At 48.5% G+C, this 18245-nt stretch overlaps 1 protein-coding gene across 1 annotated transcript in view; it reads right to left on the bottom strand.

Annotated features, from left to right (window-relative positions):
• The window catches only part of LOC131682388 (integrator complex subunit 7), a 1467711-nt gene that overhangs the window by 614920 nt on the left and 834546 nt on the right, over positions 1-18245 (bottom strand). Inside the window, exon 8 of the mRNA XM_058963863.1 lies at positions 1211-1547. Within this exon, the coding sequence (XP_058819846.1) occupies positions 1211-1547 (337 nt within the window). The remainder of the gene's footprint in view (positions 1-1210; positions 1548-18245) is intronic.

Below are 18245 nucleotides of genomic sequence, written 5' to 3'. Positions count from 1 at the left end.
AATCAAGGGAAATCGTAGGAGACAAATTTCTGTCTGGAACACTTGATTCGATCATCTGTAACTTGGTCAAATCCCACTAATTATGGATTTTATTATGATGAATCTTTAAAACGTAAATATAAAAGATCATAATGTCGTTCAGAAATGAGATATTTCCATGAAAATTTTACAAATGAGTAAAGAAGTGTGGTTGTGGTTGAAGTTTGAACTATTTTCATTAAATTCTTCAGCATCATAGTAGTATATCAACATAACACATTGGAACATTTGTTAATAACCCATTTTTGTGGAACTACCCTTAAAATTTTTTGAAGGTCCACGTGGACATTCTAGGGAGGGAGGTAGGGGTACAGGAATTGTGATGCTTGTCCACAAAGGTTTGGTCCACAAAGGGGTCAAAAAGGGAGTTTTTTGTCCACGTGGTATATGAACGGCCCCTAAACAAAATTCTTAATGATTTCAGAAACTCTTTTCGTCTTCTCGGATTCAAACCGCTATCAACACCCGTATAAATAAACACCATTCCAGAAATGTTTTAAACTATTTCTAAACTATTTACATAATACTCACCGTATTTGGAATACGACGGATGAATTCCATCATTATAATTCCACTATTAAACTATCATACTCATTTTAGTAACTGTTTCTAACACTTTTTATGTGCATAGGATTGAGGAATTGCATACTACATTGTACTTTTGTGCCAGAGGTTTATACTGCTTTGGTGGTCTTTGTTATTCGTATACCTGTTCACACTGTTCTAAAAGCCTGCAGATTACCGTGATAAAATGTAATGGCGAAAGCTAGTGTGATGTGTAACAAAATAAATCTTAATTAATCGATAGAATTGAAGATGTGAAAGGGAAGATTTTTATCCTTATGAGATTTTTTCTCCACCATAATATATTTTGAACATTGCGAGATCTAAAAAATGCGTGTCACCATAAACTGTATTGTTCTTGAATGGTATGCTGTCAAAATGTATATGAAAAAATATATTTTGGAATGGTGACCGTTCTCAAAAACCCGTTATTTGTATAATAGAGCATGGTAGAATGATAATGCTTATGTTCGATAGTTTACCAGGCAATAATTCCATCGTTGAACGAACCGTACTGAAAATGACTTTTAAACGTCTGAAAAAATGGTTGGCATATGATACAGATTTATTCGAGCATGTATCATTATCAATCAATGAGTATACATACCTTGAAGCAGATCTAGCGATTCGATATTGCGTCCAGAAATTGGAGATCTTCGAAAGCTCAAAGAAAACATTGCTTATCCTCTCGGGGATCAACGATCCGAGTAATAGCTGCAAACAAATCGAAGCAAGTAGCTCTATTACATCAGTACTGTTACGATCCAGTTTAGGCAATACTGTATACGATTCAAGTTTGTGTATTATTGGAAGCAATATAGCGTTGAAGGGATGTTTGGATTCAGAATTTGCAGGAGCCAGATGAAACTGATAATTAGTTGATATACTAGAACACACGGCACCAAGAGCTTCGCACATCAGTTTGAGATGAGAAGAAGAGTTACCTAAAAAAATGTCATTGTGTATTTGTAAAATTCATAAACAAAGTGAAATTATATAAGATTTTATGGTCACCGCAACATATTTATTTCATGGACTTGTTGACTTTTCTCGGTGAAAATGAAAACTCCAAAATTTCCCATTACCACACGTAACGTTTCGGCTTACTGCTCTTCAGCCATCGTCAGACGCCTACAAACATTTATTTAGCATTAACGTTAACATCAATTTGTTCACAAAAAATTACAAAGCTAGCATTCACAAATTAAACACAATTTACAATTAACTCACATAAACTTATATTACGCATCTCCATTCACTCTCGTTCACTCTCCACCGCTAGGCGGGCGATCACTCTTCGACTGTCTGCGTTCATCGCTATTCCAACACTGTCGAAGCTTGGTGAGCAGACCGTCGTATATTGTGCAGAACGTTCCACATTCTCTTTGCAGGTTCACCGTATTTTTCCTCGCCGAGAATTTTGATGTGAAACATCTCTGCAGTTAGTCTGCTCTCCTGGTTTTCGATTCTTTCCAGTATCCGGGTATTGCCGAAATCGAAGATGTGTCCTTCTTGCAATGGGTGTTGGGCTAAACCAGTTCTCGCATCTTTTTTCTTCGCGTCGTTCTTGTGCTCCGCTACTCTCGTTTCCAGCCTTCTCCCCGTTTGTCCTACATACGTTTTGTCATCGCCTGTTCCACACGGAATCGAATACATCACGTTCTTCTGTTTCCCTGGTGGGATCGGGTCTTTCAGTTTCGAGAAAATTCTGTTTTTTATTTTATCTTTTGGCTTGAAAGCAAGTTTTGTGTCGTGTTTTCTCAGAATTTTCTTTAGTTTTTCACTGAGTCCCGGGACGTATGGCACAGCTACATATGCCATTTCAGCAGTCGCATCTTTATTCTGCTGTAGGCCATTATAGTGTCTATGGACCCGATCTTTCAGAATTTTGCGAACAAACCAGTAGGGGTAATGGTTTATTCGCAATATCTTTTTGGCTGTTTCGATTGCCGCTGGTCGGTTTTTACAGTCGGAGAGCTGAACTGCTCGATCTACGAGTGCAATTGCCGTGTTGCATTTATGCGAATAGGGACTCTCTGAATTGAAATCCAGATATCTACCATCCGCTTGTTTTGGTAGCCAAACTCTTTCGTTGCGATCATGGTTTCTGGTTAGCATCATGTCAAGAGATCTCAATTTCCCGTTATCCTCCTCTTCAATGGTGAACTGGAGTTTACTGTGGAAATTATTGAACGAGTCTAAGATTTCTTGAATGTGCTCCCTTTTGCCCACACAGAAGCAATCGTCTACGTTCCGACGGTACATCATTAAAGGTATTTGTTTTCTCTCTAATGATGCTATGCACTTCTGTTCCAATCGCTCCATCACCACATTCGCAATGACTGGTGAGAGTGGAGAGCCCATAGGGACGCCGAAAGTTTGTGTATATATTACACCCCGATGTATGAAAAACGTCGATTCCAACACAAGCTTAACCGCCTCCATGAAACTGTGTTGATCGATGCTTGTGTGTTTCTCCACCTCTTCCCATCTCTCGTTCAAGCAGTCCAGGGCAAAATCAATAGGCACGTTCGTGTACAACGACGTCACATCCAGAGAGAAAAGAACTACATCTTCGGTGATCTGTGTTCCTGTTATTTGATCAGCGAACTCAAAACTATTTTTAATGTGGTACTCAGTTTTTCCTACTATGTTTCCAATTACTCCAGATAGGAATTGGGCCACATTGTACGTTGCTGATCCAATCGAAACCACCGGGCGGAGAGGTCTGTCCTGTTTGTGTATTTTTGGCAAACCATAGACTCTTGGTGGATTACAACTGGATATTTTTATCTTCCGGTGTGTGCGCGCGTCGATGCAAGTATCGCGCCACCCATCCACCAATACACCGATTTTCTTCAGGACTATCGATGTGGGGTCCGATTTCAGTTGTTTGTACGTGCTTTCATCAATCAGAAGGTCCTCCATTTTCTGTTCGTACTCTTCAGATGCAATGATGACGGTTTTGTTTCCCTTGTCCGCTTTGGTGATAACCAGATTGGGGTTTTCTGTCAAGAATTTCTTACTTTTGCATATGTCCTTGCTTATCCATTCATTTTCGCAGTGCCTAGCTTGTTTTTTAAAATTCATGTAATTTATCATTGCAGTGGAACCCTCTGTTCTGATTTCATCTGCGTTTTCTTTACGTTTCACCGTTTTTTCCAATTCCGAAATCATTTCAACGTAGGGGATGTGGTTGATATACCGTCGGTACGTAGACGATTGCTTCTGTGTGGGCAAAAGGGAGCACATTCAAGAAATCTTAGACTCGTTCAATAATTTCCACAGTAAACTCCAGTTCACCATTGAAGAGGAGGACAACGGGAAATTGAGATTTCTTGACATGATGCTAACCAGAAACCATGATCGCATCGAAAGAGTTTGGCTACCCAAACAAGCAGATGGTAGATATTTGGATTTCAATTCAGAGAGTCCCTATTCGCATAAATGCAATACGGCAATTGCACTCGTAGATCGAGCAGTTAAGCTCTCCGACTGTAAAAACCGACCAGCGGCAATCGAAACAGCCAAAAAGATATTGCGAATAACCCATTACCCCTACTGGTTTGTTCACAAAATTCTGAAAGATCGGGTCCATAGACACTATAATGGCCTACAGCAGAATAAAGATGCGACTGCTGAAATGGCATATGTAGCTGTGCCATACGTCCCGGGACTCAGTGAAAAACTAGAGAAAATTCTGAGAAAACACGACACAAAACTTGCTTTCAAGCCAAAAGATAAAATAAAAAACAGAATTTTCTCCAAACTGAAAGACCCGATCCCATCAGGGAAACAGATGAACGTGGTGTATTCGATTCCGTGTGGAACAAGCGATGGCAAAACGTATGTAGGACAAACGGGGAGAAGGCTGGAAACGAGAATAGCGGAGCACAAGAACGACGCGAAGAAAAAAGATGCGAGAACTGGTTTAGCCCAACACACATTGCAAGAAGGACATATCTTCGATTTCGGCAATACCCGGATACTGGAAAGAATCGAAAACCAGGAGAACAGACTAACTGCAGAGATGTTTCACATCAAAATTCTTGGCGAGGAAAAATACGGTGAACCTGCAAAGAGAATGTGGAACGTTCTGCACAACATACGACGGTCTGGTCACCAAGCTTCGACAGTGTTGGAATAGCGATGAACGCAGCCAGTCGAAGAGTGATCACCCGCCTAGCGGTGGAGAGTGAACGAGAGTGAATGGAGATGCGTGATATAAGTTTATGTGAGTTTATTGTAAATTGTGTTTAATTTGTGAATGCTAGCTTTGTAATTTTTTGTGAACAAATTGATGTTAACGTTAATGCTAAATAAATGTTTGTAGGCGTCTGACGATGGCTGAAGAGCAGTAAGCCGAAACGTTACGTGTGGTAATGGGAAAATTTTGAATTTTCATTTTCACCGAGAAAAGTCAACAAGTCCATGAAATAAAGTGAAATTATGTATGTGTGTGACCCAGAATCTGAATTCATCTAGGAATTCCTAGAAGAATTCCCATCGCTTGCTAAGGTATACTACATACTCGGATAGTTTCGATGTAATTTTGAAAATATATTTATATATTATTAAGATTTGCTCAAGTAATGTTGAATATTGTGAATTAAGGAGAAACCTAATAGAATTACACGGAGGCTTTGCCGATTTTTCAAAAATCGTAGGTGAAACAATACAAACTCGAGTATCGTCTAAGCTACATTTTAGTATTTTTAAATTTTCGTGTTTTGTTGGAATGGTGTTTTATTTTCAAATTACTCTTATTTTCAAATTACTCTAATTTGAACTATCAAATTTGGAATAGCTATTAGCTTCCAGCACAGGGTTCTAGTTCTCAGGGTTATAATCTCGGAATACTCAACAACTTTTTTTAATCCAAAGATTTATTTGAAACGGCTCAATGCGTTAGCACAACTGAGCCGTTGATCTTTTAATTTTTTTACAATAAGTAAAAATAAGAAAATGCTAACAATATCGGTCTGCCAGATCTTGTTGACGCAGTTTGCTGCTGCGTGTTGAGATCCTTTTTTTTTTGGCGGTGAAGCCGCTTGGGGGTCATTCAGTCTGCCTTCTCTCGCGTTATCGTTCTCGTCCATGTCATCATCGGTACTGCTTTCTTGCTATTCTCGATCAGAGATTCTCATTTGTTTCTTGTTATTACGTTATTGTTGTAAATCCGTCTTCATCGGTATTTTCTTCTTTATTGGCGATGCTAGTTGTTGGTTTGGGGCGGTTGTCGTGGTCGTTGTACCTACATTATTGGTTAATTGGATCGTTGCTTTTGGTTTATCTGCAGGTGGCTGCTTGTTAGAGTTGGCTGTAGTAGATTAGTTTTGACTAGTTGCTTCGGCGCATGTTTTTCCATAGTGGGCTGTATGGTTACAGAATTGGCATGTTGGGGTCTGCCAGGGATATGTGATTAGCGTTGTTTGCTTATAGGTCACGCCATCCTTCGGTGATTTGCATTCGATAATCATGTAAGAAGGTATTGGTTTAGTCACTCGCATTCTCACAATACGAACGCCGTTGGGAATGCCGGTGAAAAAATTTCTCCAGGTGTCATTCGTAATAGATTCTACTGCCTCATATTGCAACATGATTCGTTTAATGTAATCTTCCTTAGTGCGCGGGGCCAAATCATGGATACGCACGTCCACCATGTCGTGTTCCATATACACAGGGATCTTGATTCTGATGTTATTAAGTTCGACCTCGTGTTTCATGTTGTTCTTTGCAATGAAGTTTTTGGCCTGTGCTAAGCTTCTAAACGTGATCAAAACAGTTTTTACGTGATGTAGCTGAATGTACGTAACTTCAGCGAGATTAAGCTCCATTTTCACTTTAACTAATTGTTCCACTTCCTGAACTGTGGGTCTAACACGAGTTTTATTAAAGTTGATTGAAATCGTGTTATCCCGTAGCACGGGCACTTTTGTTTCATTTGGCAAACTCATTTCACTCCGCCGCCGAGGGCAACGATACAATTTGTATGTGCACTGATATAGAACAATAGCTATCTTGATTCACTGGTGCCTATAGCCTGCTATAGCGTAGCGATTTTTTTTTGCTTCTGCTTTGTGCGATGTCAGAAGATAGACTGTACTCAACTTTATATAAACGACTTAAACCATTTGCTGAAACGCATGAAATTATTTCACCTTATCGGAAATACCAAAGGGGTCCCACGAAATACGGAAATACCGGAATACCATCCTGCAGTCCCAGTTGGATGTATTTACCAATAAGTGATATGCTAATAGGATGTTATTAACTACTTCCAAGTGTTCGGTTATATCTTTAACTCGCAAACACTCTAAAGTTAATTTCGACTACAATATTTCACAAATCGTTCTTAAACGCGAATCGTCCAGTAAAGATTTGGGAATCTACTTAGTTGACGAACAATTGAAGCACCACATTGAGTAGTGTAGTCTGAACGCCTTATAACCAAAATGATATTCAACGCATTGAAGCTATTCTGCGTAAACTTGAACGTTTCGCACTTTGTAGACTTCCAACTCGAACTCCGCTAGCGAATGACGGATCTCAATAGTGGCATGTCTGTAATAATATACGTACATGGAACTATTGAGAACCAGAGCTACAGGTCCAAAGCCCTGGTAAAGGAGGATGGTTGTGATGATCTGGGCCGAGGTCACCACGTAAAGCAAGGTCGGTCATAACCCCAATTCCAAGGCGTGAAGCGACCCGTGCCGAGGGATGAGTGATCGGGGGGTGAAAAAGATGCTCGATCGTTAACGGAGCCTGTGGGGTACCTGGGCAACCCCCACAGTAAGCGTCCCTTACTACGCTAATGCGGAGCTCTGGCGTGGCGGACATTTATTTCTCGCGCGACTCGTGGGATTTTACATGGAGTTATCAAAAAATAAAAACAAGCAAACGGAGGTGCCAAACCCCTTCGCTAGAGGTGGTTTGGCGAGGTCTCCCCCCCGTGGGGAGAGTAGTGGAGCGATGAGTGCTGCATCTGAAAGCACCAGTGACCCCCCAGCAGCGGTAGGCAATAGTCCTACCAATGCGCCGGAGGGGCCACTATCTGCGATGCGAAGCAACTCGATTCAATAATCGAGTTCACTAGCGCAAAGCAGAATATAGCCAAGGAGTTGAAGTTGAGCCTCCTGGAGCTCCGGAAAGCTGTTCGTGTCGCAAGACAGGAACAGCAGGCCTATGCTAAGAGGGTGGAATGTCGGGAGAGGCCCGACAGAGAAACCCAGACGGTGGCCTCCAATAGGGAGGAAAGAGAGAAGGTCGATAGAGGTTCACAGACAGTGTCCTTCACCTTCTATGGAGCAGCCACGTCGATCAGAGCGGCGACCGAGTTCCCCTCGAAGGGAAAAGGCAAGGGCAATCGCAAGACGGCATCGAACGCGAAGCGCCCTAGGAAGTCGCCAGGCGAGGGTGCCAAAACCGACACCACTCGGCGTGCAACAGTTAAGGTCAAACGCCGTTTGGGCGAGGTAAGCGAGGGCGAGAGTGACCTCGCTGTGGAAAGCGATGGTACCAGCAACCCGGCACGACCGGGGCAGGGGGGCCCAAACCCCTGGACGCTGGTCACCAAGAAAAAGCCGGCTCCGAAACCGGAGGTACCGCGGCCTGCGAAGAAGGCCAAGGACAGAGGCAAAGCCTTGTGGTTAAAAACCGACAAGGACAAATACGCCGATGTCCTAAAATCGATGAAGGCGGCCGAAAGCCTGGATGTGCGTAGCGTAAGACGCACCAACACGGGAGAGATGCTTCTGGTGCTGAAGCGAGGCGCACAATCAAGTGCAGTATACAAGGCGTTGGCCCAAGAGGTCCTTGGTGAAGGCGCCCAAATCAGGTCGCTAGGTGCGGAAATGACTCTCCAGTGCAAGCATCTGGACGAGTTCACGACCGCAGAAGACGTCGTCGCAGCCGTTAAGGAGCATTGCGACGTCACAATCGAGCGGGCCTCTGTGCGATTGAGAGATGGACCCTCTGGCACCCAAGTAGCCTACCTCAGGCTACTGAAAGCGGATGCCAAAAAGGTAACCGAGAAGCTGAAGATCGGCTGGTCGGTATGCCCTATTAGTATACCCCAGCCGCCTTCAGTGGATAGGTGCTATCGGTGCCTTGAGTCCGGCCACAAAGCATATGAGTGCAAAGGCATAGATAGGAGCAAACTATGTCGTCGCTGCGGCGAGGAGGGACATAAAGAGCGGGGGTGCACTAAGGCATACAAATGCCTTATCTGCACCGCTAAGAAGCAAGCCCATAAACATGCTATGGGCGGACCTTCGTGTCCCTTCGGTGAGTTAAATAAGAAGAAGCCGTGAACGTCACACAGCTAAATCTTAACCATTGTGCAGCAGCCCAACAGCTGCTGTGGCAGTCGGTCTCGGAGTCGAGGACAGATGTCGCCCTCTTATCAGACCCGTACAGCATCCCTGCCGGCAACGGCAATTGGGTGTCGGACGGGTCTGGAATGGTGGCAATCTGTACAACGGGAAGGTTCCCGGTTCAAGAGGTAATACACCCCTCCGCCGAGGGTGTGGCGATTGCCAAGATCAATGGTGTGTTCTATTGCAGCTGCTACGCCCCACCAAGGTGGCCAATAGAACAGTTCTACCAGATGATCGACAGGCTCTCGTCGGACCTCGTGGGCCGGAAACCGGTAGTAATAGCGGGAGACTTCAACGCTTGGGCAGTGGAGTGGGGCAGCCGCTGTACAAATAGCAGGGGTCAAGCGCTAATGGAAGCGTTTGCGAAACTCGATACTGTGCTAGCTAATGATGGCTCCGCTAGTACATTCCGTAGAAACGGAGTGGAGGCGTGGATTGATGTGACCTTTGCCAGCCCGAGTCTGGCTCCAGGCATGGAATGGAGGGTAGACGAAGGCTACACCCATAGCGATCATTTAGCAATCCGCTTTAAGGTCAACTATGGTGTGCAGCATCCGAGGGCGGGAGATCCCTGTCAGGTACGCGGGTGGAAGTCCAATCACTTCGACAGCGAAGCTTTCACCGCGGCCCTGGGACTGGAGGCCAACACCGACAGTCTAAGCGGGGATGCGCTGGTAGCTGTTCTATCACGCGCGTGCGACGCCACTATGCCGAGAAAAACACTGCCAAGAAACGGTAGATGCCCGGTATACTGGTGGAGTGCCGAGATTGCAGCTCTACGGTCAGCCTGTCTCAGAGCTAGACGTAGGATGCAAAGAGCTCGCACCGAGGATGCAAGAGAGAACCGCCGTGAAGTGTTTCGAGCTGCGAAATTGGCCCTTAACAAGGCTATTAAGAGCAGCAAGAGAGCGTGTTTCGACAACCTGTGTGAGAGTGCCAACGCGAATCCGTGGGGTGACGCCTACCGGATTGTGATGGCCAAGACCAAAGCGGGCTCCTCACCCCCAGAACGGTCTCCGGACCGGTTGGCAACGATTATCGAAGTACTCTTCCCGTCTCGAGCCACACGCCCCTGGCCACCTGCACTACGAGACAGTGCGGGCACGGTCGAAATGGTGGCTCCAGTGACGAATGAAGAACTACTCGCAGTGGCTAAATCCCTAGCAATGAACAAAGCTCCAGGGCCGGATGGAGTTCCAAACAACGCTCTCAAGGCAGCGATCATAGCGAACCCGAACATGTTCAGGCTAGCTATGCAGAGATGCCTTGACGAGTGCCGTTTCCCCGATAGATGGAAAAGGCAGAAACTGGTGCTGTTGCCGAAGCCCGGGAAGCCGCCAGGCGACCCATCGGCGTACAGACCAATCTGTCTGATAGACACGACTGGCAAACTGCTTGAGAGGATCATCCTCAACAGGCTCACCCCGTACGCGGAAGGTACGGACGGTCTGTCAAGCAACCAGTTTGGCTTTCGGAAGGGTAAGTCCACAGTGGACGCTCTCAACTCAGTGATAAATACTGCCGAGATAGCGATCCAACGAAAAAGGCGAGGTATTCGATACTGTGCGTTAGTGACACTTGACGTGAAGAACGCATTCAACAGCGCAAGCTGGGATGCCATCGCGCTCTCGTTACACCGGCTTAGCCTACCGGTGGGTCTGTACCGGATCCTGGAAAGTTACTGCCAAAACCGCGTACTGCTATACGAGACCGATGCCGGTCAGAAAAGGGTTCCGATTACCGCCGGAGTCCCGCAGGGCTCGATCCTAGGCCCGGTGCTATGGAACCTCATGTATTACGGGGTTCTGAGACTGAAGTTCCCTCCTGGGGTCAAGATCGTCGGCTTTGCCGACGACGTAACCTTAGAGGTCTACGGGGAGTCAATTCCTGAGGTAGAACTAACCGCAGAACACGCGATTAGCACGGTGGAGGAATGGATGAGCGCGAGAGGCCTGGAGCTCGCTCATCATAAGACGGAGGTAGTTATCGTCAACAACCGCAAGTCGGCACAACATGCAGTTATCCATGTGGGAGAAGTCGCGATCACTTCACAGCGAAGTCTGAAGTCTCTCGGAGTCATTATAGACGACAAGCTGACCTTCGGCAGCCATGTCGACTATACGTGCAAGAGAGCGTCGACTGCTGTTGCGGCACTATCGAGAATGATGTCCAACAGCTCAAAGGTGTGCGCCAGTAGACGTAGGTTACTGGCAGGCGTTGCCGTATCTATCCTCAGGTACGGCGGCCCGTCATGGTCAAGAGCACTGAGGGTAAACAGTTACCTACAGAAACTGGAGAGCACCTACCGCATGATGTGCCTCAGAGTGATATCTACCTACCGCACGGTATCACACGATGCATCCTGCGTGATAGCGAGCATGATGCCAGTCGGGCTGGTCATTCGGGAAGATGAGGAGTGCTTTGAGCTACGTGGAAATAGGGGAGCCCGCGAGCGCACCGGTCGCCAGATGGCAGCGTGAGTGGTACAACTCCTCGAAAGGTAGGTGGACCCACCGGCTGATACCTAGCATATCGAGCTGGGTGGGAAGACCCCATGGGGAAGTTCACTTCCACCTGACACAATTCCTGTCAGGCCATGGCTGTTTCCGTCAGTACCTCCACAAGTTCGGGCACGCGGAGGTCCCAGTCTGCCCGGACTGTCCAGGTGTAGATGAAACTGCCGAACACATACTGTTCGTATGTCATCGGTTCGACGTCGAAAGAAGAGCAATGCTTGACGTCTGTGGCTGGGACACAACCCCTGATACCCTTATTCAGCGGATGTGTCAATCGGTGGAGAAGTGGAACGCAGTCTCGGCTGCTACCATCCAGATTGCCAGTAGGCTACAGGTAATCTGGCGAACCGAGCAACAGACGACGGGCACGGCTAACTAGTGATTGGTTAGCTGGAGCGAAAAAGACCAAGCGCAAAAAAGAGAGTGAATGGTCTGTTCATGCCGAGGCAGGTTGGCGCAGCGAATGGCAACCGCGTAAGGGGTAAACCCAGCCACCCCGAAGCAAGACAGAAGAGTGAGTGTATAGGCGTATAAGTGGACTGCCTCATGCCAAGACGGGAGGGTCGTAGCGTAGTATGTTGGAACTAAGCTATCGATGCCTCATGGCGTGGCAGAGGAGTGAAAGGGTGAGCATCCAAGTCAGTCTCACACTGCATGTTAAGGGTGAGCATAAAAGTCAGCCTCACAGGTTGGTAGAGGCTAGCACAAAAGTCAGCCTAGCAAGGAATGAAAAAGGTGAGCACACAAGTCAGCCTCGCATGGTATGTCAGAAGTGGGGCCTAAGAAAAATGTCCCACATGGGATGCCAGGGGGAGTGACAAAGGTACAATAGAGTGGCACGATTGAGAGTGAATCAGGTGATAGGGTGAGCACCTAAGTCAGCCTCACATGGTATGGGTGGGGCGAGCACAAAAGTAAGCCTAGCAAGGAACGAGTAAGGTGAGCGCACAAGTCAGCCTCGCATGGAATGTAAAAGGTGAGCACAAAAGTCAGCCTCATGTGGGAGTGTTTGAGAGTGAATCAAAGTGCGATTGAGAGAGCACCCAAGTAAGCCTCATACAGGATGTATGAATGCGTGAGTGAGAGTGAATGAGTACATTTAGTACAGCCATCCCCCCAGAAGTAATACCGAGAGGTAGTTCCTGGGAGGAATGATGGCGGAGCCCAATGGAGTTTAGTCGGTATTAATGGCTGGTCACCATTCGAGTCCGACACGCCCCCAGTGCACCCCGTGCGGTAGATTGGACCCTACCAATAGCACGTGTACTGGACTAGGACATAAAGGTCTTCTCCATTGTAAAAAAAAAAAGACTTCCAACTCGAACTCCGCTAGCGAATGACGGATCTCAATAGTGGCATTTCTGTAATAATATACGTACATGGAACTATTGAGAACCAGAGCTACAGGTCCAAAGCCCTGGTAAAGGAGGATGGTTGTGATGATCTGGGCCGAGGTCACCACGTAAAGCAAGGTAGGTCATAACCCCAATTCCAAGGCGTGAAGCGACCCGTGCCGAGGGATGAGTGATCGAGGGGGTGAAAAAGATGCTCGATCGTTAACGGAGCCTGTGGGGTACCTGGGCAACCCCCACAGTAAGCGTCCCTTACCACGTTAATGCGGAGCTCTGGCGTGGCGGACATCTATTCTCGCGCTACTCGTGGGATTTTACATGGAGACAACAAAAAATAAAAATAAACAGTCGGAGGTGCCAAACCCCTTCGCTAGAGGTGGTTTGGCGAGGTTTCCCCCCCCCCCGTGGGGAGAGTAGTGGAGTGATGAGTGCTGCATCTGAAAGCACCAGTGACCCCCCAGCAGCGGTAGGAAATAGCCCTACCAACGCACCGGACGGGCCATTATCGGCGATGCGCAAAGTGATGGAGCAGCTCGATGCAATAATCGAGTACACTAGCGCAAAGCAAAACATAAGCAAGGAGTAAAAACAGAGTCTCCTGGAACTCCGAAAAACTGCTCGTGTCGCAAGACAGAAACAGCAGGCTTATGCCAAGAGGGTGGAATGTCGGGAGAAGTCCGACAGAGAAACCCAGACAGTGGCCTCCAAGAAGGAGGGAAAAGAGAAGGTCGATACGGGCACTCAGACAGTGCCCTTCACCTTCTATGGAGCAGCCACGTCGCTTGAAGCGGCGGCCGAGTTCCCCTCGAAGGGAAAAGGCAAGGGCAATCGCAAGACGCCGTCGAACGCGAAGCGCCCTAGGAAGTCGCCAGGCGAGGGTACAAAAAGCGACGCCACACGGCGTGCAACCGTTAAGGTCAAACGCCATTTGGGCGAGGTAAGCGAGGGCGAGAGTGACCTCGCTGAGCTGAGTGTTGGTACCAGCAAACCAGCGCGACGGGGGCAGGGGGGCCCAAACCCCTGGACGCTGGTCACCAGGAAGAAGCCGGCACCGACACCGGCGGTACCGCGGCCCGCGAAGAAGGCCAAGGACAGAGGCGAGGCCTTGTGGTTGAAAACCGACAAGGACAAATATGCCGATGTCCTATAGTCGATGAAGGCGGCCGAAAGTCTTTCGGCCCTTGGTCAAGATGTGCGTAGCGTGAGACGCACCAACACGGGAGAAATGCCTCTGGTGCTGAAGCGAGGCGCACAATCTAGTGCGGTATACAAGGCCTTGGCCCAAGAGGTCCTTGGAGAAGGCGCCCAAGTCAGGTCGCTAGGAGCGGAAATGACTCTCCAGTGCAAGCATCTGGACGAGTTCACGACCGCAGAAGACGTCGTCGTAGCCGTTAAGGAACATTGCGACGTCACAATCGAGCGGGCCTCTGTGCGATTGAGAGATGGACCCTCTGGCACCCATGTAGCCTACCTCAGGCTACTGAAGGCGGATGCCAAAAAGGTAACCGAGAAAGGGAAGCTGAAGATCGGCTGGTCGGTATGCCCTATTAGTATACCCCAGCCGCCTTCAGTGGATAGGTGCTATCGGTGCCTTGAGTCCGGCCACAAAGCCTACGAGCGCAAAGGCATAGATAGGAGCAAACTATGTCGTCGCTGCGGCGAGGAGGGACATAAAGAGCGGGGGTGCACTAAGGCACACAAGTGCCTTATCTGCACCGCTAAGAAGCAAGCCCATAAACATGCTATGGGCGGACCTTCGTGTCCCTTCGGTGAGTTAAATAAGAAGAAGCCGTGAACGTCACACAGCTAAATCTTAACCATTGTGCAGCAGCCCAACAGCTGCTGTGGCAGTCGGTCTCGGAGTCGAGGACAGATGTCGCCCTCTTATCAGACCCGTACCGCATCCCTGCCGGCAACGGCAATTGGGTGTCGGACGGGTCTGGAATGGTGGCAATCTGTACAACGGGACGGTTCCCGGTTCAAGAGGTGATACACCCCTCCGCCGAGGGTGTGGCGATTGCCAAGATCAATGGTGTGTTCTATTGCAGCTGCTACGCCCCACCAAGGTGGCCAATAGAACAGTTCAACCAGATGATCGACAGGCTCTCGTCGGACCTAGTGGGCCGGAAACCGGTAGTCATATCGGGAGACTTTAACGCTTGGGCAGTGGAGTGGGGCAGCCGCTGTACAAATAGCAGGGGTCAAGCGCTAATGGAGGCGCTTGCGAAACTCGATACTGTGCTAGCTAAGCCCCTGGCCACCTGCACTACGAGACAGTGCGGGCACGGCCGAAATGGTGGCTCCAATGACGAATGAAGAACTACTCGCAGTGGCTAAATCCCTAGCAATGAACAAAGCTCCAGGGCCGGATGGAGTTCCAAACAACGCTCTCAAGGCAGCGATCATAGCGAACCCGAACATGTTCAGGCTAGCTATGCAGAGATGCCTTGACGAGTGCAGTTTCCCCGATAGATGGAAAAGGCAGAAATTGGTGCTGTTGCCGAAGCCCGGGAAGCCGCCAGGCGACCCATCAGCGTACAGACCAATCTGTCTGATCGACACGACTGGCGAACTGCTTGAGAGGATCATCCTCAACAGGCTAACCCCGTACGCGGAAGGTACGGACGGTCTGTCAAGCAACCAGTTTGGCTTTCGGAAGGGTAAGTCCACAGTGGACGCTCTCAACTCAGTGATAAATACTGCCGAGATAGCGATCCAACGAAAAAGGCGAGGTATTCGATACTGTGCGTTAGTGACACTTGACGTGAAGAACGCATTCAACAGCGCAAGCTGGGATGCCATCGCGCTCTCGTTACACAGGCTTAGCCTACCGGTGGGTCTGTACCGGATCCTGGAAAGTTACTGCCAAAACCGCGTACTGCTATACGAGACCGATGCCGGTCAGAAAAGGGTTCCGATTACCGCCGGAGTCCCGCAGGGCTCGATCCTAGGCCCGGTGCTATGAAACCTCATGTATGACGGGGTTCTGAGACTGAAGTTCCCTCCTGGGGTCAAGATCGTCGGCTTTGCCGACGACGTAACCTTGGAGGTCTACGGGGAGTCAATTCCTGAGGTAGAACTAACCGCAGAACAAGCGATTAGCACGGTGGAGGAATGGATGAGCGCGAGAGGCCTGGAGCTCGCTCATCATAAGACGGAGGTAGTTATCGTCAACAACCGCAAGTCGGCACAACATGCAGTTATCCATGTGGGAGAAGTCGCGATCACTTCACAGCGAAGTCTAAAGTCTCTCGGAGTCATTATAGACGACAACCTGACCTTCGGCAGCCATGTCGACTATACGTGCAAGAGAGCGTCGAGTGCTGTTGCGGCTCTATCGAGAATGATGTCCAACAGCTCAAAGGTGTGCGCCAGTAGACGTAGGTTACTGGCAGGCGTTGCCGTATCTATCTTCAGATACGGCGGCCCGTCATGGTCAAGAGCACTGAGGGTAACCAGTTACCTACAGAAACTGGAGAGCACCTACCGCATGATGTGCCTCAGAGTGATATCTGCCTACCGCACGGTATCACACGATGCATCCTGCGTGATAGCGAGCATGATGCCAGTCGGGCTGGTCATTCGGGAAGATAAGGAGTGCTTTGAGCTACGTGGAAATAGGGGAGCCCGCGAGCGCACCAGGGTGACCTCGGTCGCCAGATGGCAGCGTGAGTGGTACAACTCCTCGAAAAGTAGGTGGACCCACCGGCTGATACCTAGCATATCGAGCTGGGTGGGAAGACCCCATGGGGAAGTTCACTTCCACCTGACACAATTCCTGTCAGGCCATGGCTGTTTCCGACAGTACCTCCACAAGTTCGGGCACGCGGAGGTCCCAGTCTGCCCGGACTGTCCAGGTGTAGATGAAACTGCCGAACACATACTGTTCGTATGTCATCGGTTCGACGTCGAAAGAAGAGCAATGCTTGACGTCTGTGGCTGGGACACAACCCCTGATACCCTTATTCAGCGGATGTGTCAATCGGTGGAGAAGTGGAACGCAGTCTCGGCTGCTACCATCCAGATTGCCAGTAGGCTACAGGTAATCTGGCGAACCGAGCAACAGACGACGGGCACGGCTAACTAGTGATTGGTTAGCTGGAGCGAAAAAGACCAAGCGCAAAAAAGGGAGTGAATGGTCTGTTCATGCCGAGGCAGGTTTGGCGCAGCGAATGGCAACCGCGTAAGGGGTAAACCCAGCCACCCCGAAGCAAGACAGAAGAGTGAGTGTATAGGCGTATAAGTGGACTGCCTCATGCCAAGACGGGAGGGTCGTAGCGTAGTATGTTGGGACTTAGCTATCGATACCTCATGGCGTGGCAGAGGAGTGAAAGAGTGAGCATCCAAGTCAGTCTCACACGGCATGTTAAGGGTGAGCACAAAAGTCAGCCTCACATGGTATGGTAGAGGCTAGCACAAAAGTCAGCCTAGCAAGGAATGAAAAAGGTGAGCACACAAGTCAGCCTCGCATGGTATGTCAGAAGTGGGGCCTAAGAAAAATGTCCCACATGGGATGCCAGGGGGAGTGACAAAGGTACAATAGAGTGGCACAATTGAGAGTGAATCAGGTGATAGGGTGAGCACCCAAGTCAGCCTCACATGGTATGGGTGGGGCGAGCACAAAAGTAAGCCTAGCAAGGAATGAGTAAGGTGAGCACACAAGTCAGCCTCGCATGGAACGTAAAAGGTGAGTACAAAAGTCAGCCTCATGTGGGAGTGTTTGAGAGTGAATCAAAGTGCGATTGAGAGAGCACCCAAGTAAGCATCATACAGGATGTATGAACGCGTGAGTGAGAGTGAATGAGTACATTTAGTACAGCCATCCCCCCAGAAGTAATTCCGAGAGGTAGTTCCTGGGAGGAATGATGGCGGAGCCCAATGGAGTTTAGTCGGTATTAATGGCTGGTCACCATTCGAGTCCGACACGCCCCCAGTGCACCCCGTGTGGTAGATTGGACCCTACCAATAGCACGTGTACTGGGCTAGGACATAAAGGTCTTCTCCATTGTAAAAAAAAGACTTCCAACTCAACTCCGCTAGCGAATGACGGATCTCAATAGTGGCATGTCTGTAATAATATACGTACATGGAACTATTGAGAACCAGAGCTACAGGTCCAAAGCCCTGGTAAAGGAGGGTGGTTGTGATGATCTGGGCCGAGGTCACCACGTAAAGCAAGGTAGGGCATAACCCCAATTCCAAGGCGTGAAGCGACCCGTGCCGAGGGATGAGTGATCGAGGGGGTGAAAAAGATGCTCGATCGTTAACGGAGCCTGTGGGGTACCTGGGCAACCCCCACAGTAAGCGTCCCTTACCACGCTAATGCGGAGCTCTGGCGTGGCGGACATTTATTCTCGCGCGACTCGTGGGATTTGATATGGAGAACAAAAATA

The sequence above is a fragment of the Topomyia yanbarensis genome, chromosome 1 (genome assembly GCF_030247195.1).
Source record: "Topomyia yanbarensis strain Yona2022 chromosome 1, ASM3024719v1, whole genome shotgun sequence".
NCBI classification, from domain to species: Eukaryota; Metazoa; Arthropoda; class Insecta; order Diptera; family Culicidae; genus Topomyia; species Topomyia yanbarensis.
The sequence above is the reverse complement of the archived record's forward strand: the minus strand, read 5'-3'. Positions and strand labels throughout refer to the sequence as shown.